At 40.4% G+C, this 24653-nt stretch overlaps 1 protein-coding gene across 2 annotated transcripts; it reads right to left on the bottom strand.

Moving 5' to 3' along the window:
- Positions 1 to 2050: 2050 nt before the first annotated feature.
- Positions 2051 to 6270, bottom strand: LOC145861812 (equistatin). 2 transcript variants are annotated; one of them, XM_082965375.1, is made up of 5 exons: positions 6186 to 6270; positions 3543 to 3606; positions 2745 to 2867; positions 2560 to 2655; positions 2051 to 2228 (listed from the first exon to the last, which is right to left on the bottom strand). In XM_082965375.1, the coding sequence occupies exons 2-4, from the start codon at positions 3592 to 3594 to the stop codon at positions 2576 to 2578; spliced, it is 255 nt and encodes an 84-aa protein (XP_082821501.1). In that variant the 5' UTR covers positions 3595 to 3606; positions 6186 to 6270; the 3' UTR covers positions 2051 to 2228; positions 2560 to 2575. The 2 variants fall into 2 exon arrangements, with proteins under 2 accessions (XP_082821501.1, XP_082821502.1); XM_082965376.1 differs by lacking the exon at positions 6186 to 6270 and adding an exon at positions 4908 to 4998.
- Positions 6271 to 24653: the final 18383 nt, after the last annotated feature.

The raw sequence follows: 24653 nt of genomic DNA, 5'->3' as shown, positions 1-24653 counted from the left end.
CGTGTCAAACAAGACTAAAATCACAGAGGACAGACCTATCAAGTAAGATTCCGTACAAGAATAAAACATGAGTAAACTAAAGTGGCAGCATTAATTCATGTTCACATTTAAAACATAAATAGGCATTTCATCATTAAGACCTTTTGGGAATAATGAGGGTGAAAATCCCTAAACATTCTTCAAAAGACACTGATATGACCCCACCATCAAAAGATAAAATGGCGGTTGTTTTGCTTTTCACACAAGCCTCACAAGACTCATCTGAAGGTAGACCAGTTTAAATAATGAAAAGACATGTACACCCATCTAATACTGGGTTGGATCCCCCCCATTGCCTCCAGAAAAGCTTGAGTTCTTCAGGGCTTGGAAACATTGCTCATTTGGTATCAAGGGACTTAACGTGTACCAGGGAAACATTACACCTCCGCCACCAGCCTGTACCGTTGACACCAGGCAGGATGTGGCCGTGGACTGATGCTGCTTAGAGATTCATCGGGCCAGGCGATGTTTTCCACTCAATTGTCCAGCTTGCATGATACCTGACATTCTCTTTCATCAACTTGCTGTTTTCGCCCTAAAGTACTGCCACTGATTGGATGTTTTTTGTTTGTCGCAACATTCCCCTCCCTGACAGGTGTATAAAATCGAGCACCCAGCCATGCAATCTCCATAGACAAACATTGGCAGTAGAATTGCCTTACAGAAGAGCTCAGTGACTTTCAATGTGGCACCGTCATAGGAAGCCACCTTTTCAACAAGTTAGTTTGTAAATGTAAGTGCTGTTATTGTGAAGTGGAAAAGTCTAGGACCAACAACGGCTCAGCCACGAAGTGGTAAGTCACACAAGCTCACAGAATTGGACCGTCGAGTGCTGAAACGCGTAACGCCTAAGTAAAAATCGTCTGTCCTCGGTTGCAACGCTCACTACCGAGTTTAGAACAGCCCGCTAGAAGCAATGTCAGCGCAAGAACTGTTTGTCGGGAGCTTCACGAAATGGGTTTCCATGGCCGAGCAGCCGCACACAACCCTTAGATCACCATGCGCAACGGCAAGAGTCGACTGGAGCGGTGTGTATCTCACCGCAATTGGACTCTGGAGCAGTGGAAACGCGTTCTCTGGAGTGATGAGTCACGCGTCACCATCTGGCAGTCCGACGGACACATCTTGATTTGGCAGATGCCAGGATAATGCTACCTGCCTGAATGCATAGTGCCAACTGTAAAGTTTGGTGGAGGAACAATGGTCTTCTGCTGCATACAATGACATTGTAGACGATTCTGTGCTTCCAACTTTGTGGCATCAGTTTGGGGAAGGCCCTTTCCTGTTTCAGCATGACAGCCCCCCCCCCCCGTGCAGGTTTATACATAAATGGTTTGTCGAGATTAGTGTAGAAGAACTTGACTCAACCCCATCGAGTACTTTTGGGATGAATTGGAACGCCAACTACGAGCCAGGCCTAATTGCCTAAAATCAGTGCCCGACCTCACTAATGCTCTTGTGGCTGAATGGAAGCACGTCCCCCACAGCAATGTTCCCGACATCTAGTGCAAAGCCTTCCCAGAAGAGTGGAGGCTGTTATAGCAAAAGGGGACCAACTCCATGATTTTGGAATGAGATGTTTGACGAGCAGTTGCCCACATTGTTCTGGTCATGTGTTTTAGTTATAAAATAAACTAGTTAGAAAATTATAGGCTGAACATTTACTTAACCCTCTGAAGTTATTCATTTCACTTCTTGGATGTCCTGTTCACATAGGGCAATGACGTGAATAACCGATACTTTAATGCTAGCTAATACTGTACATTTGTCATTTAGCAGACACTCTTATCCAGAGCGACTTACAGTAGTGAATGCATACATTTCTTTTCTTCTCATACTGGCCCCCCCGTGGGAATCGAACCCACAACAACCCTGGCGTTGCAAACACCATCCTCTACCAACTGAGCCACCATTTTCATACAAGTTACTTCCCTGCCTCCAAATATTGGCATGACGTACCCTAACCATTAATAGATCATAGTCTGGCCCTAAAAGATCAGATGGCAGCAAATGACGAAGAGCATGTCATTTATTTTACAGGATGATAGAATGCATGAAGCAAACAACGCAATGATTTAGTGAAATGTGAAGATGTAGATTCAGTAAAGGGGTCTTTCATCCCTCAGTGGCCTGGAACAATTCTTCAGCCTCAGAGTAGCATGGTTCTGATTGTGGACTCTGCTGAACTCCTGTATATATTGGAATGACATGTTGATGTCTATAGAGAATGAAAGCTGCCATATAAAGACAAATCCACAAAGGAAATACTGACAGATTTGATTCCACAGTCCAAGTCCTCCAATCAGAGTTAGGATGCTAATATTTGTCAACTCTTTCAATTGTGTTCTGTGGGTGTCACTGAGTAAGCTGATGCCCCATATCATGGACCCAAGAGCCATAGGCGTTAAAAAGGCCTTGCCTGTGTAAACTAACCCCACAACCCCCTTAACGGCTGTCCAACTTTTGTCAGAGTGATTAGAGGGACAATAGAGTGCTGAGTACCAGGCTACTAATGACCACCTTGGTGGAACAGTTGCTAGCAGTTGATAGCAGTGCCTGGTGGGGTCGCTGTACCCTGGATCTTCTGTCCGTAGCTGGTCACACACCAACAGTAACCTACCAGAAAGACATGTTGCATATACAATATATACACATTGAATTATCACAGTCAAGTGAATTTAGTGTGTATGTGCGTCACTGTTAACCTGTAGAGCCCGAACATTGCTCAGGGGTGTATTGTCCATTGTCGTCACACGTGGGGACGTAGGCTCCAGGTGGGCCATGTTTAGCGGCATCTCTAGCATCCTCACAGGGTCGTATCATAGCATCTGGACACAGGTAACATGCATTGTAATGTGGACATAACATTACAGGAAAATGTACGGACAGAATATACATTTCTGGAATCTTGGGTTGCGTCCCATATGGGCCCTGGTCAGAAGAAGTTCATACGGAATAGGGTTCCGTTTCAGATGCAACCTAAATATTGAAGTTCTGCTACTTGTTTAAAAGCCCTGTGCAGTCAATTCTGTTTCTGTGTTCCATATAACAGCTGATGATACTAAGACTGGAAATTGTATCAGTGTTATTTCCTGATAGTTGCTAAACAAACCTATCGTAAATCCAGTTGAATGATCAAACCATTCATATCAGTATACCTCAGTCCAGCATCTAGACGCCAATATACATCTCTGGAAGTAGAGGAGTGGCAGGTAGCCTAGCAGTTAGAGAGTTGGGCCAGTAGGTCAAGTCAGTGAGCTGACAAGTTCATATATCCGTCTATGTTCCCTTCAGCAAGGCACAACCTTCATTTCTCCAGTGTCAAGGTTGATAATGGCTGACCCCTCATAGGGTGTCCCATGGAGAACCGGTTATGAATATTAACGCATTTCCAATTCACACCTGCGTATTAATACCTACATGTGTGTGAAGTAGGACAGAGCAACACCAACTAATGTTTATATTAAAATGTGGTGAGTAGGTGTGAGCTACGTCACTCTTACCTCCCAGAGCAAAAGCTGTGCTGACAAGCAGAATGATGGTCAATATCGCCATGGTGATAGTCTCCTGAGAGAGAGACCAAGAGCGAGATTAGTTGAGCATTTTAAATCTGGAATGGCTGTGGGTACTAGAGGAGAGGTTAAGGAAACCCACTGTTACTGTCAAAACTTAATCAACTGCCAAAGCAGAATTTTCTAAACCCAGTACTGAGGACCCCAAGAACCAAGTATGGGCAACACGGTGCTACTAGTCTTCTGCCAAAACGCATGTATCATTTCTTCAACCACACAATAGATTTGCCTGGCACACAGGAATATGCATCCTTCCCAAATGGCTCCTCACTCCTTATGTAGTGAACTACCTTTGATGAGGGCCTACAATGCACTACATAGGGAATGGGAAGCATTATAGATATTGTCAGAGACTACCCATTTACTGCAAAGGTACGGATAAGTCTATGCTCTTAAATTCAGGGGGCCGCTCCACAAAATGGCACAACTATATAGTGCACTACTTTTGACAAGGGCCACATAACACTTAAGGTAGAATTTGAGATGCAGATCGTCTATTAAATAACGATGCACTCTCACAAGGGATTCACTGGGTGTCTCTGAGTTACGGTCTACTTCTTCCAACAGGACCTGTCACAGGTGTGACTAGTTGCCTCATTAACCCAATGAGCGGTCCCGTTGTCGGGCCGTTAGTTAGTGGTGTAAAGAACTTATTTAAAAATACTTTAAAGTAGTTCTTAAGTCATTTTTTGGGTGTCTCTTTACTATTTATATTTTTGACAACTTTCACTTTACATTATTTTCAATGAGGTACCTGCTAGCAGCATGGGTCCCACCTCTGAAGAGCCATCCATAATGCACTAGATGGTTCTAGTAAGTCACCATTTACAGCACTGATCAATAACTAAATCTAGTTTATACACTACCCATCCAAATATGGCTGCCAATGTTTTGTTCTGGCTTTGCACATCCATGTTTCCTCTACTTCCGTTCTGGCCCAGCACGGTGCCCATATGGTGAGGTGGATTGGCTAGATAACTGAGTACAACATGGAATCCATTTTTGATTTGAAAGTAAAAATAGCATTTCATCGTTTCTAGTTCACTGAGACGCAGTGCAAATGGCAACCAATCAGAACAGTCTACAGGATTATAGATGTAAGACACATTCTGCTAGCAGGTAACATCATTGTATCTTGTCTCATCTCACAAGCTGTAACAATTTCCTTACACTTAAATTAAAGGTTTAATACTGGACTAGCAACACCATAACAATACACAAGTTAGGATGAACAGGATATTATGCCACAATGCAGGAAATGAAAATCATAGAGCCGTTTCAATAGCAGGAACTTACTTTAGCCAACCAACAGGCCCAATAAAGGAACGGGGACACCACAAACTCTGAGCAACCCCAGACAAAACAAGCTGCTTATATACCAAAGGAATGGAAGAGGAATTGGTGATTAGCAGAGTGAGTTCAGGTGTGGTGAGTTAGCAGGAGAGGGGCGTGTCCAGAGGGTAATTGGGAGTTTGTGGAATTAGCATTATCCTTCAAAACAAGTGCAGGGCCACATATTCACTATGGGCTCTGGTCAAAAGTAGTGCACTTCATAGGCAATTGAGGGCTATTCGAGATACGGTCACATACAGTATTAGATGAACAGATGTTGAAATCTCACTTTCTGAAATCCTGCCTGTGAGTTGAGTTCTAAGTCTCCCTCCTCTCCTTTTTAAGGACCCATCCAGTCAGACCCCTCCCTCTCAATTTTTGTGCGGAGGATGGTGGAGATGGCGGAAACAAAAGTGTCGTTTGAAGTTGAAAGCAGATTGAGTACAGTTAGCGAGAATTGAGTCTGATTAGTCGTTGTTTGTTGGGGTACGTGATGTCATCACATAACTATAAAGATTCAACCCTTTAATTATAAAAGCAAAGTGTTTTATTTTAACTTTTATTATGCCCACTGCATGCAATATTTTTTTTTATATCCAAACAAACACGTATACAAAACACAGGGCTGAAACCTGAGTACCTCGAATAAATACACGGGACGAGACTCGTAATCATCTATGCACAAAGCTAACACAACAAGGCACAGGTACTCACACGACCAACTACCAATGGACATTGGAACAATAAATCAATTGAGAACAAAGGGCAAACTTATACAATTACTAATCAGGGGAGAATATGGGGACCAGGTGTGAGTAATGACAGTTCAGTTCCTAGAGGCCGGTGATGTAGAACTCCGAAACTGGTGCACAGAAAGAGCAACAGTACCGGAGGGATCCGTGACAGAGAGGTTAAGGAAACCCTGTGTTAGCTGCAAAAATGATGCAACTGTTAAGGCAGCATTTTCTCAACTCGGTCCTGGTCATCCCAGGTATCATCTCTTCAACCACAGACAATAGATTCTCCTAGCACACAGACACATGGATGCTTCCCAAATGGCTTCTTATCCCCTATGTAGTGCACTACTTTGGACCGGGACCCACAGTGAACTAAATAGAGAATAGCTCAGGGCCACAAAGGTAATATGGACCCTTGTCTAAAGTAGCTCACTACATAGGGAATAGGAGGTCAGTTGGGACGCAGACAAGGACAGTATTAGATGAAGAGATGTAAAAATCTCACCTCCTGAAGTCTTCAGTTGTAGCTTCACTTCTTCAAAGGTCTCCACTGGGTCTCTCTCTGTCCTGCTTGTGAGTTGAGTTCTACCTCTCCCTCCTCTCCTTTTTAAGGACCCGTCCAGTCAGACTCCTCCCTCTATTTTTCTCAATCTATCTCTCATCCTTCAAACCTCCGCATACTTTCTGTGCAGCCCAAAACCTGCTAGACATGTCCGATATCTACCTGTTTGACAGGGTTGGGGTCAATTCAAAGTGAAGGTATTCAACTTTTGTAACACATTCATGTGTTGCATATTGGGTCACAATATGGTTATGAAGATTCTTAATTCTACCTAATTGAAGCTGAGGAAGATGTAGTCTGAAGTGCATTATAATGTCTTGGAAACACAATGACATTTCAGAATGAGATAAATAATGAGGAGGAAAACCTTTTGTCATCATTGTGATGTCAGCAGATAGACTTTAGATGCAACTTTAACTATAAGCTCTGGAATGTTACATTCATTTTAATTAACTGCCAACCCTGCTGTCTGTCTAATTGACCTTTTGCCCCAGAATGTTGGGCAACTGATCGTAGAGCTCCAATGAATAGCAACTGTCGTCAAGTCCAACACCTTGGACAAGCTAATTTTAAAACACATGAAATCTATTGAGATGATTACAGAAAAGGTAGAGTTTTCATTGAAAAACAAATAGTTTAAAATGGCTAAATATTTCAACAGTGCACCAGGGATACTTGCTACTGTGATTCCTGAAATGCAGAGTCTGTTGGGTATTTTTTCAAATACGAAATTATTATTTTGTTTGCTGGCTCAGCTGGTTAGCGAGCTCTGTCTCATTGACAACCCAATGTTGCTGATGGCCAGCTATCTATCCTGTTAAAATAACTTGTTTTGTTAGCTAGGTAATGTTAGCTAGGTCATGTTAGCTAGGTAAGTTAGCCATGTTATGAACACAAGTCTCATCTGCTGTCGACATAAGGATTCCATTTGAGAGCACTAGCTAGTTAGCTCCAAAAGTGGTTGGTAACTTTTGGCTGCATGCTGACAGTGCATTCAGAGCCATTCATTTATATAAATCGACTTGTATTTTTTTCCAGAGTTTCCTGCTCTTTGCATTAACAAGATATTAATTTCCAACATCTTTCAGACCCTTGAAAAAAAAAAAAAAAAAAAAAAAGATGACCGGCACAGCCTGCCCCACCACTCCCAATGATTCTCAAATGGCGGTGGCTAATGTTAGCAGACGTTTGTAGTACGTTTTTACATAATCGTAGTGCAAAAGTATTGTGCAAGAAATACCACAATCTCAGTGTGATTTAATTTCAAACAGTCTGCAAGATGAGAGGTGATAGATCAATGTCTTAAGGCTAAAGTATTGGAAGAGAGATAGGACCAACAGCATTCCTTTGTGAGGAGGAGAGAAGGTGGGAGAAGGTGAATAGCTAGCGTGCCTCTCTTTCACCAAACCTTGTCATCAAGGTGACTTTTTGTATTTCTGGAAGAACAGGACAATGGAATAGATGGATGAGTTGTGTCCCAAATAGAACCCTGTTGCCTATATAGTGGACTAGTTGTGACCCTATAGGCCCTGGTTAAAAGCAGTGTACTATGTAGGGAATATCTTGCAATAGGATTATTGTGAAAGATGGTTCCTATTGTACCCCGTAGCAAAATATGTTGTCTTAAAATTTTTATTTAAAAGAGTCCTACTCCTTCCTTCATTTCCCAGAAATGGATGGGTTCAGATAAATTGTTCAGCATATCAAACCGACAATAAAGATGTCACGTCCTGACCAGTAAAGGGGTTATTTGTTATTGTAGTTTGGTCAGGACGTGGCAGAGGGTATTTGTTTAGAGTGTTTAGGGGTTTATTAGATTATGTGTTTATGTAGAGGGTATTTGTTTAGAGTGTTTCGGGGTTTGGTGGTTTATGTGTCTAAGTAGAGAGGGTATTGGTTTAGAGTGTTTCGGTGTTGTCGGGTTGTGTGTAGGTTAGATCTAGGTGATATAGTTCTATGTGCAGTTTTGATTTGACCTTCAATTAGAGGCAGCTGTTCCTCATTGCCTCTGATTGAAGGTCCTATGTATAGGGGTAATTTAGAATGGGGTATTGTGGGTAGTTGTGGTTGCATAGCTTTGTGTTTAGCCTGCAATCCTGTTTGTCCATACGGTTTCTTGTTTTGTAAAGTGTTTGTGGTTTTTTGTAATAAAACGTAAAAATGAGCACTCAACCCGCTGGTCCACTATCTACGACGGTCGTGATAAAATGGACAGTTTAATCTCTGGATTTCTTCATTTATTTTAATGGAATGTGAATCAGTTCCTGTAGTACAGTAAAGACAACTGTCAGTCTTTTCAACATCTTCTTTCCAACGGTTTTCATCTACGCTCACATCTACAATTACAGACAGAAACTGCATTCAGAATCTGCTGTAATGATTTAACATTTAGTGAATGTGTGTGTGTACTTAGGTGAAACAGTTGATCTTGGTGGAGTATTAGTACCCTGGATCTTCTGTCCAGTAGCGGTCACACACCAACAGTAACCTACCAGAAATGGACATGTTAAAAACATGTTACTTCTAAACTCAGCAAAAAAAAGAAACGTCCTCTCACTGTCAAATGCGTTTATTTTCAGCAAACTCAACATGTGTAAATATTTGTATGAACATAAGATTCAACAACAGAGACATAAACGGAACAAGTTCCACAGACATGTGACTAGCAGAAATGGAATAATGTGTCCCTGAACAAAGGGGGGGGGTCAAAATCAAAAGAAACAGTCAGTATCTGGTGTGGCCACCAGCTGCATTAAGAAATGCAGTGCATCTCCTCCTCATGTACTGCACCAGATTTGCTCGTTCTTGCTGTGAGATGTTACCCCTCTCTTCCACCAAAGCACTTGCAAGATTCCGGACATTTCTGGGGGGAATGGCCCTAGCCCTCACCCTCCGATCCAACAGGTCCCAGACGTGCTCAATAGGATTGAGACCCGGCTCTTCGCTGGCCATGGCAGAATACTGACATGTGATTGTATTCCAAATAGCCCTCTATTCCCTATGAAATTCACTACTTTTGACCAGAGCCCATAGTGAATATGTTGCCCTGGACAAATGTAGTGCACTTGTTTTAAAGGCTAATGCTAATTCCACAAACTACCAATTACCCTCTGGACACGCCCCCTCCTGCTAACTCACCACACCTGAACTCACTCTGCTAATCACCAATTCCTCTTCCGTTCTTCTGGTATAAAAGCAGCTTGTTCTACCTGGGTTTGTTCTGCATTTGTGCTGTCCCAGTTCCTTTACTGGTATTGTTGTTGGTTGGCTAAAGTACGTTCCTGCTATTGAAACATTTAAAGGGTTTTAATTTCCTGCATAGTGGCATAATATCCTGTTCATCCTGGCTTGTGTAGCATTATGGTGTTGCTAGCCCAGTATTAGACCTTAAATTTAACCTCTATGGGCTACTCAACAGCCAGTGGAATCCCGTGGCGCGTTATTCAAATACCTTAGAAATGCTATTACTTCAATTACTCAAACATATGACAATTTTACAGCATTTTAAAGACAAGACTCTCGTTAATCTAACCACACTGTCCGATTTCAAAAAGGCTTTACAACGAAAGCAAAACATTAGATTATGTCAGCAGAGTACCCAGCCAGAAATAATCAGACACCCATTTTTCAAGCTAGCATATAATGTCACATAAACCCAAACCACAGCTAAATGCAGCAATAACCTTTGATGATCTTCATCAGATGACAATCTTTCGGACATTATTATACAATACATGCATGTTTTGTTCAATCAAGTTCATATTTATATCAAAAACCAGCTTTTTACATTAGCATGTGACTAGCATTCCCACCGAACACTTCTGGTGAATTTACTAAATTACTCGCGATAAACGTTCACAAAAAACAAATTATTTTAAGAATTATAGATACAGAACTCCTTTATGCACTCGCTATGTCCGATTTTAAAATAGCTTTTTGGTGAAAGCACATTTTGCAATATTCTAAGTAGATAGCCCAGCCATCACAGGCTAGCTATTTTGACACCAACCAAGTTTAGCCCTCACCAAACTCCGATTTACTATTAGAAAGTTTGATTACCTTTGGTGTTCTTCGTCAGAATGCACTCCCAGGACTTCTACTTCAATAACAAATGTTGGTTTGGTCCCAAATAATCCATAGTTATATCCAAATAGCGGCGTTTTGTTCGTGCGTTCAAGACACTATCCGAAGGGTAAATAAGGGTCACGCGCCCGACGCGTTTCGTGACCAAAAAATTCTAAATATTCCATTACCATACTTCGAAGCATGTCAAACGCTGTTTAACCTCTATGGGCTAGGTGGGACGCTAGCGTGCCACCCGTGGTGCACTCCATCAACAGCAGGTGCATTTCAAGAGCGGCAAATTTGAATCCAAATAAATGTCAAAATTCAAATTTTTCAAACATACAACTATTTTACACCCTTTGAAAGATAAACATCTCCTTAATCTAACCACGTTTTACGATTTCAAAAAGGTTTTACGGCGAAAGCATAAATTTAGAGTATGTTAGGACAGTACATTTACAAGAGTTGTGTGTAATGTTTTGTCAGGTCAAAGACAGGGTCACCAAAACCATAAAACCAGCTAAAATGATGCACTAACCTTTTACAATCTCCATCAGATGACACTCCTAGGACATTATGTTAGACAATGCATGCATTTTTAGTTCTATCAAGTTCATATTTATATCCAAAAACAGCGTTTTACTATGGCATTGATGTTGAGGAAATCGTTTCCCTCCAATAACCGGCAGTCAAGTCAGCGTCACAAATTAAATAATTAAAATTAGAAAACATTGGTAAAATATTATATTGTCATTTAAAGAATTATAGATTTACATCTCTTGAACGCAATCAACTTGCCAGATTTAAAAATAACCTTACTGGGAAATCACACTTTGCAATAATCTGAGCACTGCGCCCAGAAAAATACGCGTTGCGATACAGACTAGACGTCATGTTGGGGAGATCTAAAATCGAAAATACTATGTAAATAATCCATTACCTTTGATTCTCTTCATCAGATGTCACTTCCAGGTATCACAGGTCCATAACGAATGTAGTTTTGTTCAAAAAAGCTCATCATTTATGTCCAAAAATCTCCGTCTTGTTAGCACATGATCTAAGCCAGCCGGACTTCTCGTCATGAACGAGGGGAAAAAATATATTTACGTTCGTTCAAACATGTCAAACGTTGTATAGCATAAATCATTAGGGCCTTTTTTAACCAGAACATGAATAATATTCAAGGTGGACGAATGCATACTCTTTTATAACGTATTGGAACGAGGGTACCCAACATGAACTCGCGCGCCAGGTGTCTGATGGGACATCATCGTTCCATGGCTCTTGTTCGGTCAGATCTCCCTCCAGAAGACTCAAAACACTTTGTAAAGGCTGGTGACATCTAGTGGAAGCAATAGGAAGTGCCAAAATATTCCTCAGCCCCTGTGTTTTTCAATGGGATAGGTTTAAAGGTAATACAACACATCAGGTATCCACTTCCTGTCAGAAAATGTCTCAGGGTTTTGCCTGCCAAATGAGTTCTGTTATACTCAAAGACACCATTCAAACAGTTTTAGAAACTTTAGAGTGTTTTCTATCCATATATAATAAGTATATGCATATTCTAGTTACTGGGTAGGATTAGTAACCAGATTAAATCGGGTACATTTTTTTTATCCAGACGTGCAAATGCTGCCCCCTAGCCCTAACAGGTTAATCAGACTCATTTTCCACAACACTTTGAACTCCTTTTTGTTCCATTCTTGGACTTCACTGTTGTCCACTCATCTTTCTCGCTAACTGTACTCAACATACTTTCAACTTCAAATGACACTTTTGCTTTCGCCATCTCCACTAACCTCCTCACGTAACTCGAGAGGGAGGGGTCTGACTGGATTTGTCCATAAAAAGGAGAGGAGGGAGAGGTAGAACTCAATTTCAGCCAAAGGGAGAGTGTGGTGGCTAATTTCTGCATTACCAAATGAGGAGAGGTACAAACACACCAGTCTGAGTTAAACTACATATTTAATAATTAAGATACTTTTGCAAAAGTACTTTCACCTTCAATAATGCACTCTCTCGAATGAACCAGGAAGGTCCCAACACAATGGCTACTGAGATATTTTATACCCAAGAACCACCTCTTCAACGTACATTGACGAACCACAAATCTTAGGAACAGTTCACAAAGGTTAACCTGTTTAGGATAGGGGGCAGTATTTTCACGGCCGGATAAAAAAAACGTACCCTATTTAATCTGGTTATTACTCCTGCCCAGAAACTATAATATGCATATAATTAGTAGATTTGGATAGAAAACACCCTAAAGTTTCTAAAACTGTTTGAATGGTATCTGTGAGTATAACAGAACTCATATGGCAGGCCAAAACCTGAGAAGATTCTATATGGGAAGTGCCCTGTCTGACCATTTCTTGTCCTTCTATAGCCTCTTTATCAAAAATACAGGATCTCTGCTGTAACGTGACATTTTCTAAGGCTCCCATAGGCTCTCAGAAGGCGCCAGAACGTGGAATGATAACTCTGCAGTCCCTGGGCGAAAAACAGTAGGGGTTTTGGAAAGTGGTCGTTCTGAGAACAATGACACTGGTGCGCGCGTGCATGTGACGACTCCATTTTACTTCTTTCAGTGTTTGAACGGATACAACGTCTCCCGGTTGGAATATTATCGCTATTTTACGAGAAAAATCGCATAAAAATTGATTTTAAACTGCGTTTGACATGCTTCGAAGTACGGTAATGGAATATTTTGAGAAAAAAAATTGTCACGAAATGCGCCCGCGCGTCACCCTTCGGATACTGACCTAAACGCATGAACAAAACGGAGCTATTTGAATATAACTATGGATTTTTTGGAACCAAAACAACATTTGTTGTTGAAGTAGAAGTCCTGGGAGTGCATTCTGACGAAGAACAGCAAAGGTAATCCAATTTTTCTTATAGTAAATCTGAGTTTGGTGAGGGCCAAACTTGCTGGGTGTCAAATGAGCTAGCCGTGATATCTACTCAGAATATTGCAAAATGTGCTTTCGACGAAAAGCTATTTTAAAATCTGACACTGCGATTGCATAAATGAGTTGTGTATCTATAATTCTTAAAATAATTGTTATGTATTTTGTGAACGTTAATCGTGAGTAATTTAGTCAATTCACCGGAAGTTTTCGGTGGGTATGCTAGTTCTGAACATCACATGCTAAGGTAAAAAGATGGTTTTTGATATAATTATGAACTTGATTGAACAAAACATGCATGTATTGTATAGCATAATGTCCTAGGAGTGTCATCTGATGAAGATCATCAAAGGTTAGTGCTGCATTTAGCTGTGTTTTGGGTATTTGTGATGCATGCTAGTTGCTTAGAAAATGGCTGTGTGGTTATTGTGACGATGTACTCTCCTAACATATTCTAATGTTTTGCTTTCGCTGTAAAGCCTTTTGGAAATCGGACAACGTGGTTCGATTCAGGAGAAGTGCATCTATAAAATGGTGTAAAATAGTCCTGTTTGAGAACTTTGAATTATGACATTTTGTGGTTTCAAATTTGGCACTCTGATTTCTCACTGGCTGTTGAATAGGGTGGGACGATTTCATCCCACATACCCGAGAGAGGTTAACTGAAATGGAAAGATCAAGATGAGGTTTGTCCCTTGTAGGATAACATTTATTTCCTGTGTGTCAATCTTAACTTCTATGGGCACAGCCAGTGAAATATCATGGCGGAAAATTCAAAAACAACAAAATGTCATAATTCAACTTTCTCAACCATACAAGTCTCGTTATTCTAACCACATTGTCCAATTTCAAAAATGCTTTACAGCGAAAGCAAAACATTAGAATATGTTAGGAGAGTACATAGACAAAAATAATCACACAGTCATTTTCCAAGCAAGGACATGTCAATAAAACCCAAAACACAGCTAAATGAAGCACTAACCTTTGACGATCTTCATCAGATGACACTCCTAGGACATTATGTTACACAATACATGTATGTTTTGTTCGATAAAGTTCATATTTATATCCAAAAACAGCATTTTACATTGGCGCGTGATGTTCAGAAAATGTATTCCCACCAAAACGTCCGGTGAATGTGCACATCAATTTACAAAAATACTCATCACCGTTGACAAAACATAACAATTCTTTTTAGAATTATAGATAGACTACCCCTGGATGCAACCGCTGTGTCAGATTTTAAAATAGCTTTACAGAGAAAGCACATTTTTCAATATTCTGAGTACATAGCTCAGCCATCACGGCGAGCTATTCAGACACCCGCCAAGTTCGGGGCAACCTAAACTCAGAATTAGTATTAGAAATATTCTCTTACCTTTGCTGATCTTCATCAGAAGGCACTCCCAGGACTGCTACTTCCACAAGAAATGTTTTTGTTCAAAATAATCCATATTTATGTACAAATACCTCTGTTTTGTTCGTGCATACAGATCACTTATCCAAAGGCATAACGCGCGAGGGCGGAACGAGACACGAAAAGTCAAAATGTTCCATTACCGTACTTAGAAGCATGTCAAACGCTGTTTAAAATCAATCTTTATGATATTTTTAACGTAAAATTGCGATAATATTCCTACCGGACAATGGCATATTCATTCAAGAAGAAAAAGAAGGAGGGGTGCGCTCACGGGACCGAGCATATCCAATCCCTTTGTTGCCAGGCAGTCCACTCAGAAACTGAGCTCCTATTATCTGCCCAGTGACAGGAATATGCTCAAATCACTGTCTGAAGGCTTTAGACAGCCAATGGAAGTGCAACGTCCCCCAGAGACACTAGTTTCGATAGAGAATCAGAAGAACTACAATTCTCGGAATTCTCTTCCTGCTTGGATTTTTCCTCAGGTTTTTGCCTGCCATACGAGTTATGTTATACTCAGACACTTTTAGAAACTTCAGTGTTTCCTATCCAAATCTACTAATAATATGCATATTCTAGTTCCTGGGCCAGAGTAGTAACCCGTTTAAATTGGGTACGTTTCTCATCCGGCCGTAAAAATACTGCTCCCTAGCCCAGACAAGGTTTTAACCTGTTAGGGCTAGGGGGCAGTATTGACACGGCTGGATAAAAAACGTACCCGATTTAATCTGGTTACCACTCCTACCCAGTAACTAGAATATGCATATACTTATTACATATGGATAGAAAACACCCTAAAGTTTCTAAAACTGTTTGAATGGTATCTGTGAGTATAACAGAACTCAAATGGCAGGTCAAAACCTGAGAGATTCCTTTACAGGAAGTGGCCTGTCTGACCATTTCTGGAACTTCTTTGCCATCTCTATCTTTTACTAAGGATCTCTGCTCTAACGTGACACTTCCTACGTCGTCCATAGGCGCTCAGAGCCCGGGAAAAACCTGAATGTCGTCATCCCAGCCCCAGGCTGAAACACATTATCGCCTTTCTCAAGTGGCCGATCAAGGGACTGTGGGCTTAGGCGCATGACCTGACCGCCCCCGTCTTTGTGATTTTTTTCCTCTGTTTGCCGAAAAGGAGATTCCCGGTCGGAATATTATCGCTTTTCTACGAGAAAAATGGCATAAAAATTGATTTTAAACAGCGGTTGACATGCTTCGAAGTACGGTAATGGAATATTTAGAATTTTTTGGTCACGAATTGCGCCATGCGCACGACCCTTCTTTATCATTTCGGATAGTGTCTGGAACGCACGAACAAAACGCCGCTATTCGGATATAACGATGGATTATTTTGGACCAAACCAACATTTGTTATTGAAGTAGCAGTCCTGGGAGTGCATTCTGACGAAGACAACAAAAGGTAATCAAACTTTTATAATAGTAAATATGATTATGGTGAGTGCTAAACTTGCCGGGTGTCTAAATAGCTAGCCCGTGATGCCTGGGCTATGTACTTAGAATATTGCAAAATGTGCTTTCACCAAAAAGCTATTTTAAAATCGGACATATCGAGTGCATAGAGGAGGTCTGTATCTATAATTCTTAAAATAATTGTTATGCTTTTTGTGAACGTTTATCGTGAGTAATTTAGTAAAATGTTAGCGAATTCCCCAGAAGTTTGCGGGGGGTATGCTAGTTCTGAACGTCACATGCTAATGTAAAAAGCTGGTAAAAAGCTGAACTTGATTGAACAAAACATGCATGTATTGTATAACATAATGTCCTAGGGTTGTCATCTGATGAAGATCATCAAAGCTTAGTTTTGCATTTAGCTGTCTTCTGGGTTTTGGTGACATTATATGCAAGCTTTAAAAATGGGTGTCTGATTATTTCTGGCTTGGTACTCTGCTGACATAATCTAATGTTTTGCTCTCGTTGTAAAGCCTTTTTGAAATCGGACAGTGTGGTTAGATTAACGAGAGTCTTGTCTTTAAATAGCTGTAAAATAGTCATATGTTTGAGAAATTGAAGTCATAGGATTTTTAAGGTTTTGAAAATCGCGCCACAGGCTTCAGGTGGCTGTTACGTAGGTGGGACGAATTCGTCCCGCCTAGCCCATAGAGGTTAACCCAACGAGAGATCCCGTTGTCGGGCCATTAGTTGGTGGTGTAAACAACTTAATTAGAAATACTTTAAAGTAGTACTTAAGTCGTTTTTTGGGGGTATCTTTACTTTACTATTCATGTTTTTGACAACTTTCACTTAACTACATTCTTAAAGAAAATAATGTACTTTTTACTCCATACATTTTCCCTGACACACAAAAGTACTCATTACATTTGAATGACTAGCAGAACAGAAAAATTGTCTAATTCACACACTTATCAAGAGAACATCCCTGGTCATCCATACTGCCTCTGATCTGGCAGACTCCCTAAACACAAATGCTTTCTTTGTAAATTATGTCTGAGTGTTGGAGTGTGACACTGGCTATCCGTAATTAAATTAACCTCTTACATCTAGACGTTCCGCTAGCGGAACACCTGCTCCAATATCCAATGATAGGCGTGGCGCGAATTACAAATTCCTCAAAAATACAAAAACTTCAATTTTTCAAACATATGACTATTTCACAGCATTTTAAAGACAAGACTCTCCTTTATCTAACCACACTGTCCGATTTCAAAAAGGCTTTACAGCGAAAGCAAAACATTAGATTATGTCAGCAGAGTACCAAGCCAGAAATAATCAGACACCCATTTTTCAAGCTAGCATATAATGTCACAAAAAACAAAACCACAGCTAAATGCAGCACTAACCTTTGATGATCTTCATCAGATGACAACCCTAGGACATTATGTTATACAATACATGCATGTTTTGTTCAATCAAGTTCATATTTATATCAAAAACCAGCTTTTCACATTAGCATGTGACGTTCAGAACTAGCATACCCCCCGCAAACATCCGGCGAATTTACTAAATTACTCACGATAAACGTTCACAAAAAGCATAACAATTATTTTAAGAATTATAGATACAGAACTCCTCTATGCACTCGATATGTCCGATTTTAAAATAGCTTTTCGGTGAAAGCACATTTTGCAATATTCTCAGTAGATAGCCCAGCCATCACGGCTAGCCATTTAGACACCGACCAAGTTTAGCCCTGATCAAACTCCGATTTACTATTACAAAAGTTTCATTACCTTTGTTGTCTTCGTCAGAATGCACTCCCAGGACTGCTACTTCAATAACAAATGTTGGTTTGGTCCAATATAATCCATCGTTATATCCGAATAGTGGCGTTTTGTTCGTGCGTTCCAGACACTATCCGAAATGGTAAAGAAGGGTCGTGCGCATGGCGCAATTCGTGACAAAAAAATTCTAAATATTCCATTACCGTACTTCGAAGCATGTCAACCCTGTTTAAAATCCATTTTTATGCCATTTTTCTCGTAGAAAAGCGATAATATTCAGACCGGGAATCTCCTTTTCGGCAAACAGAGGAAAAAATCACAAAGACGGGGGCGGTCAGGTCATGCGCCTAAGCCCACAGTCCCTTGATCGGCCACTTGAGAAAGGCGATAATGTGTTTCAGCCTGGGGCTGGGATGACGACATTCAGGTTTTTCCCGGGCTCTGAGCGCCTATGGACGACGTAGGAAGTGTCACGTTAGAGCAGAGATCCTTAGTAAAAGATAGAGATGGCAAAGAAGTTCCAGAAATGGTCAGACAGGCCACTTCCTGTAAAGGAATCTCTCAGGTTTTGACCTGCCATTTGAGTTCTGTTATACTCACAGACACCATTCAAACAGTTTTAGAAACTTTAGGGTGTTTTCTATCCATATATAATAAGTATATGCATATTCTAGTTACTGGGTAGGATTAGTAACCAGATTAAATCGGGTACGTTTTTTATCCAGCCGTGAAAATACTGCCCCCTAGCCATAAGAGGTTAAAAACAACAATGAAATGGTGCCGTCTGGTTTGCTTAGTATAAGGAATTTGAAATGATTTATACTTTTATTTTTGATACTTCAGTATATTTAAAACCTAGTACTTTTAGACCTTTTCTCAAGTAACATTTTACTGGTTGACTTTCACTTTTACTTGAGTCATTTTCAATGAAGGAATCTTCATAGGCAGTGAAGAGAGTAGTAGAGGAAGATGGGTCCAGTTTCGAGGGATCCAGAGATGCTCCCTGTGAGTATGCCGAGGCCAATAGAGAGTGATAGGAATAACATGTGTTTCAGTAAGGTTGGTTTCTTAGCATTCATAGCCATGGTGATCAACTGTACCGCAGAAATGGAACATAAATCACAGAAAATGTATGTTGTGGTGGTAGCTGCAGAGAACTCCTTGGGTTATGAGATTTTACTGCAGAACAGTTACAAGGTGTGATGAACGATAGTGTCCCGTTCTCCCAGGCTGCCGGCCTGCTGTAGGATAAGATAGACCCAAGTATTGGAATAGTGGTGAGGTTATAATGGGTCTAGGACCAGATAGGGTCATGTAGTGGAATAGTGGTGAGGTTTTAATGGGTCTAGAATCAGATAGGGCCAAGTAGTGGAATAGTGGTGAGGTTTTAATGGGTCTAGAATCAGATAGGGCCAAGTAGTGGAATAGTGGTGAGGTTATAATTGGTCTAGTATCAGATAGGGTCATGTAGTGGAATAGTGGTGAGGTTTTAATGGGTCTATTGTCAGATAGGGTCAAGTAGTGGAATAGTGGTGAGGTTTTAATGGGTCTATGGTCAGATAGGTTCAGGTAGTGGAATAGTGGTGAGGTTATAATTGGTCTAGTATCAGATAGGGTCATGTAGTGGAATAGTGTTGAGGTTTTAATGGGTCTATGGTCAGATAGGGTCAAGTAGTGGAATAGTGGTGAGGTTTTAATGGGTCTATGGTCAGATAGGTTCAGATAGTGGAATAGTGGTGAGGTTATAACGGGTCTAAGGTCAGATAGGGTCAAGTAGTGGAATAGTGGTGAGGTTTTAATGGGTCTATAGTCAGATAGGTTCAGGTAGTGGAATAGTGGGATGTTTTAACCCCTGTACGGCCTCCAGCGAAAAATCATATCGCCATTAGCATAACAAAATTTTATAATAAAAAAATAAATAAAATAATCAATTTTTATATCGTTTTATAGATACACCACTCCTGAATCGAACCACGTTGTCCGATTTCAAAAAGGCTTTACAGGAAAAGCAAAACATCAGATTATGTTAGAGGAGTATATCGTAAAAGTAGCCACATAGCCATTTTCCGACCAACCACATGCATCACAAATAACCCAAAAACAGCGATAAAGTTCATATTTATATATAAAAACAGCATTTTACATCGGCACGTAACGTTGACTAACTATTTTCCCTCAAATGCATCTGGGGAAACAGTGCTACAATTTACTCAATTACTATTCGAAAACATTTTTTAAATGTAATATTGTCATTCTAAGATTTATAGATGAATATCTCTTGAAAGCACCTGTAATACCAGATTTAAAAATAACTTTACTGGGTAATCACACTTTGCGATAAAAGGGGATGCGATACTCAGAAAATTACCTAGTAAATACAGCTCTGCGCCATCTTGGAACAATCGCATATCACATCTAGTCTTGTATACTATTGTCAATAATCCCTTACCTTTGGTTGTCTTCATCAGAAAGCATTTCCAGGCATCCCAGGTCCACAACAAATGTATTTTCGTTTGAAAAAGTTCATCCTTTATATTCCAATAGCTTGTTCTTGTTAGCGCGTCTGAAGGCTGATCCAAAAGCTCCGTCGGGCGCGGGCCAGCTATTTCGACAAAAAAAATTTTTCTTCCCATTTAGGTTCGTTCAAACATGTCAAACGTTGTATAACATAAATCTTCAGGGCCTGTTTCAACAAGAGAGCCAATAAGAATCGAGGGGGATGATTGCATTGTGTTTCAAAACGTTTTGAAAGGGGAGGGTAGACAGGGCCGCCGGCGTCATAATGGTGATGGACCTCTCCGTGTGACCAATTTCAACAGCGTCTCATTCATTCAGTTTTAACAGTAGAAGGCTCAAACCACTTTGTAAAGACTGGGGACATCTAGTGGAAGCAATAGAAAGTGCTCAATGAACCATAGCTCACGGTGTGATTAATAGGCAAAGATGTGAAGTTGAGTCCACAATTCAGAATTCCACATCCTGTTACGATCGGTCTCGGGGTTTTGACTGCCATATGAGTTCTGTTATATTCACAGACACCATTCAAACAGTTTTAGAAACTTTAGGGTGTTTTCTATCCACAAGTATTAATTATATGCATATCCTAGCTTCTGAGTTTGAGTAGTAGGCCGTTTAAAATGGGCACGAATTTTTTTCAAAATGCGCTGCGGCACCCCCTATCCTAGGGGAACGCCAAGAGGTTAACCTGTTGGGGCTAGGGGGCAGTATTTTCACGGCTGGATAAAAAAACGTACCCGATTTAATCTGGTTACTAATCCTACCCAGTAACTAGAATATGCATATACTTATTATTTATGGATAGAAAACACCCTAAAGTTTCTAAAACTGTTTGAATGGTGTCTGTGAGTATAACAGAACTCATTTGGCAGGCAAAACCCTGAGACATTTTCTGACAGGAAGTGGATACCTGATGTGTTGAATTACCTTTAAGCCTATGCCATTGAAACACACAGGGGTTGATTAATGTTTTGGCACTTCCTATTGCTTCCACTAGATGTCACCAGCCTTTACAAAGTGTTTTGAGTCTTTTACTGTGAGATCTGACCGAACAAGAGCCATGGAACGATGATGGCCGATTAGACTCTGGCGCGCGAGTTCATGTTGGGTACCCTCGTTCCAATACGTTATAAAAGAGAATGCATTCGTCCACCTTGAATATTATTCATGTTCCTGTTAAAAAAGGCACTAATGATTTATGCTATACAACGTTTGACATGTTTGAACGAACGTAAATATATTTTTTTCCCTCGTTCATGACGAGAAGTCCGGCTGGCTTAGATCATGTGCTAACAACACGGAGCTTTTTGGATATAAATGATGAGCTTTTTTGAACAAAACTACATTCGTTATGGACCTGGGATTCCTGGAAGTGACATCTGATGAAGAGAATCAAAGGTAATGGATTATTTACATAGTATTTTCGATTTTAGATCTCTCCAACATGGCCGTTTGTCTGTATAGCAAAGCATATTTTTCTGGGCGCAGTGCTCAGATTATTGCAAAGTGTGATTTCCCAGTAAGGTTATTTTTAAATCTGGCAACTTGATTGCGTTCAAGAGATGTAAATCTATAATTCTTTAAATGACAATATAATATTTTACCAATGTTTTCTAATTTTAATTATTTAATTTGTGGTGCTGACTTGACTGCCGGTTATTGGAGGGAAACGATTTCCTCAACATCAATGCCATAGTAAAACGCTGTTTTTGGATATAAATATGAACTTGATAGAACTAAAAATGCATGCATTGTCTAACATAATGTCCTAGGAGTGTCATCTGATGGAGATTGTAAAAGGTTAGTGCATCATTTTAGCTGGTTTTATGGTTTTGGTGACCCTGTCTTTGAATTGACAAAACATTACACACAGCTATTGTCAATGTACTCTCCTAACATAATCTTACTTTATGCTTTCGCCGTAAAACCTTTTTGAAATCGGACAATGTGGTTAGATTAAGGAGATGTTTATCTTTCAAAGGGTGTAAGATAGTTGTATGTTTGAAAAATTTGAATTTTGACATTTATTTGGTTTCAAATTTGCCGCTCTTGAAATGCACCTGCTGTTGATAGGGTGCACCACGGGTGGCACGCTAGCGTCCCACATAGCCCCAAGAAGTTAATGGGTCTATGTTCAGACAGGTTCAGGTAGTGGAATAGTGGTGATGTTTTAATGTGTGTATGGTTAGTTGGTAGGGCAATTTTTGTTTTCAGTTTTTTTTCTATCCATTTCTCCATTCTTTTATACCCTCCCCTTTTTTGTGTCACAAAATGTCATGAATTCACTCTCCAGAACAGGACACAGCCCACACGTTATAACTCGGTCCACGTAAACTTGCATCTCAGCCCTATTAGACTTGCGTCTTCAGAGCGTAGCTGGATGGTGCATCACTTGCAATCAATCAAATCAATCAAATGTATTTATAAAGCCCTTCTTACATCAGCTGATGTCACAAAGTGATGTACAGAAACCCAGTCTAAAACCCCAAACAGCAAGCAATGCACGTGTAGAAGCATGGTGGATAGGAAAAACTCCCTAGAAAGGTCAGAACCAAGGAAGAAACCTAGAGAGGAACCAGGGGTGGCCAGTCCTCTTCTGGCTGTGCCGGGTGGAGATTATAACAGAACATGGCCAAGATGTTCAAATGTTCATAGATGACCAGCAGGGTAAAATAATAATAATCACATTGGTTGTCGAGGGTGCAACAGGTCAACAAGTCAGTAAATGTCAGTTGGCTTTTCATAGCCGATCATTCAGAGTATCTCTATCGCTCCTGCTGTCTCTAGAGAGTTGAAAACAGCAGGTCTGGGACAGGTAGCACGTCCGGTGAACAGGTCAAGGCTTCATAGCTGCAGGCAGAACAGTTGAAACTGGAGCAGAAGCACAGCCAGGTGAACTGGGGACCACCCATATCTTGATGCTGGGGACCACAACATATAAAAAAACAGTTTCTGGCTAAAGAGACAAGACTAACAAGGGAAATCCATGAACTAATAGTACAGGTAGATAGCAATAAAAATGATACTGCAGAGATACAAAATAAGTTGGAGGAAAAACATAAAGAACTTGAGGAACTTATTCAAGAACGATCTAATGTAATCTATTACAAAAATAAAGCAAACTGGATGGAATATGGAGAAAAATGCACCAAATTCTTCCTGAATCTCCAATACAGGAACGCTAACAAAAAGAATTTGCAGAAACTCGTTACTGAAGACAAAGTCGTCTATGATTCTTCGAATTATCTTTTAAAAGAGGAAGCTAATTATTTTAGGCAGATGTTCACTTTTCCGTCTCATCCTTTCCCACTGAATGAAGATTATGGTAAGGAATTCTTTCCAAATAATATAACAAATGGAAAATTAACAAATGTACAGAAAGGTCAGTGCGAAGGCCAAATTACAGAGGAATAACTTTTTGAGACTTAACCTGTTAGGGCTAGGGGGCAGCATTGACACGGCTGGATAAAAAACATACCCGATTTAATCTGGTTACCACTCCTACTCAGTAACTAGAATATGCATATACTTATTACATATGGATAGAAAACACCCTAAATTTTCTAAAACTGTTTGAATGGTGTCTGTGAGTATAACAGAACTCAAATGGCAGGTCAAAACCTGAGAGATTCCTTTACAGGAAGTGGCCTGTCTGACCATTTCTGGAACTTCTTTGCCATCTCTATCATTTACTAAGGATCTCTGCTCTAACGTGACACTTCCCACGTCTTCCATAGGCTCTCAGAGCCCGGGAAAAAACAGAATGTCGTCATTCCAGCCCCAGGCTGAAACACATTATCGCCTTTCTCAAGTGGCCCATCAAGAGACACTAGCTTATGCGCGTGACCCCGACCGCCCCCGCCTTTGGGATTTTTTCCTCTGTTTGCCGAAAAGGAGATTCCCTGTCGGAATATTATCGCTTTTCTACGAGAAAAATGACATAAAAATTGATTTTAAACAGCGGTTGACATGCTTCGACGTACGGTAATGGAATACTTTGAATTTTATTGTCAGGAATTGCGCCAAGCGCGCGACACTTCTTTACTATTTCGGATAGTGTCTGGAACGCACGAACAAAACGCCGCTATTCGGATATAACGATGGATTATTTTGGACCAAACCAACATTTGTTATTGAAGTAGCTGTCCTGGGTGTGTATTCTGACGAAGACAACAAAAGGTAATGACATTTTTATAATAGTAAATATGATTATGGTGAGTGCTAAACTTGCCGGGTGTCTAAATAGCGAGCCCGTGATGCCTGGGCTATGTACTTAGAATATTGCAAAATGTGCTTTCAC

This window comes from Salmo salar, chromosome 18 (genome assembly GCF_965601325.2).
Source record: "Salmo salar chromosome 18, fSalSal1, whole genome shotgun sequence".
NCBI lineage: Eukaryota > Metazoa > Chordata > Actinopteri > Salmoniformes > Salmonidae > Salmo > Salmo salar.
This window is presented reverse-complemented; position numbering and strand designations above follow the sequence as displayed.

Coding starts and splice junctions, on each gene's coding strand:
- LOC145861812 (XM_082965375.1), bottom strand. CDS start 3,594: ATGGCGATATTGACCATCATTCTGCTTGTCAGCACAGCTTTTGCTCTG. Junction 2,868..3,542: donor CACAGCTTTTGCTCTGGGAG/GTAAGAGTGACG, acceptor ACCTGTGTCCAG/ATGCTATGATACGACCCTGT. Junction 2,656..2,744: donor GCAATGTTCGGGCTCTACAG/GTTAACAGTGAC, acceptor TCTTTCTGGTAG/GTTACTGTTGGTGTGTGACC.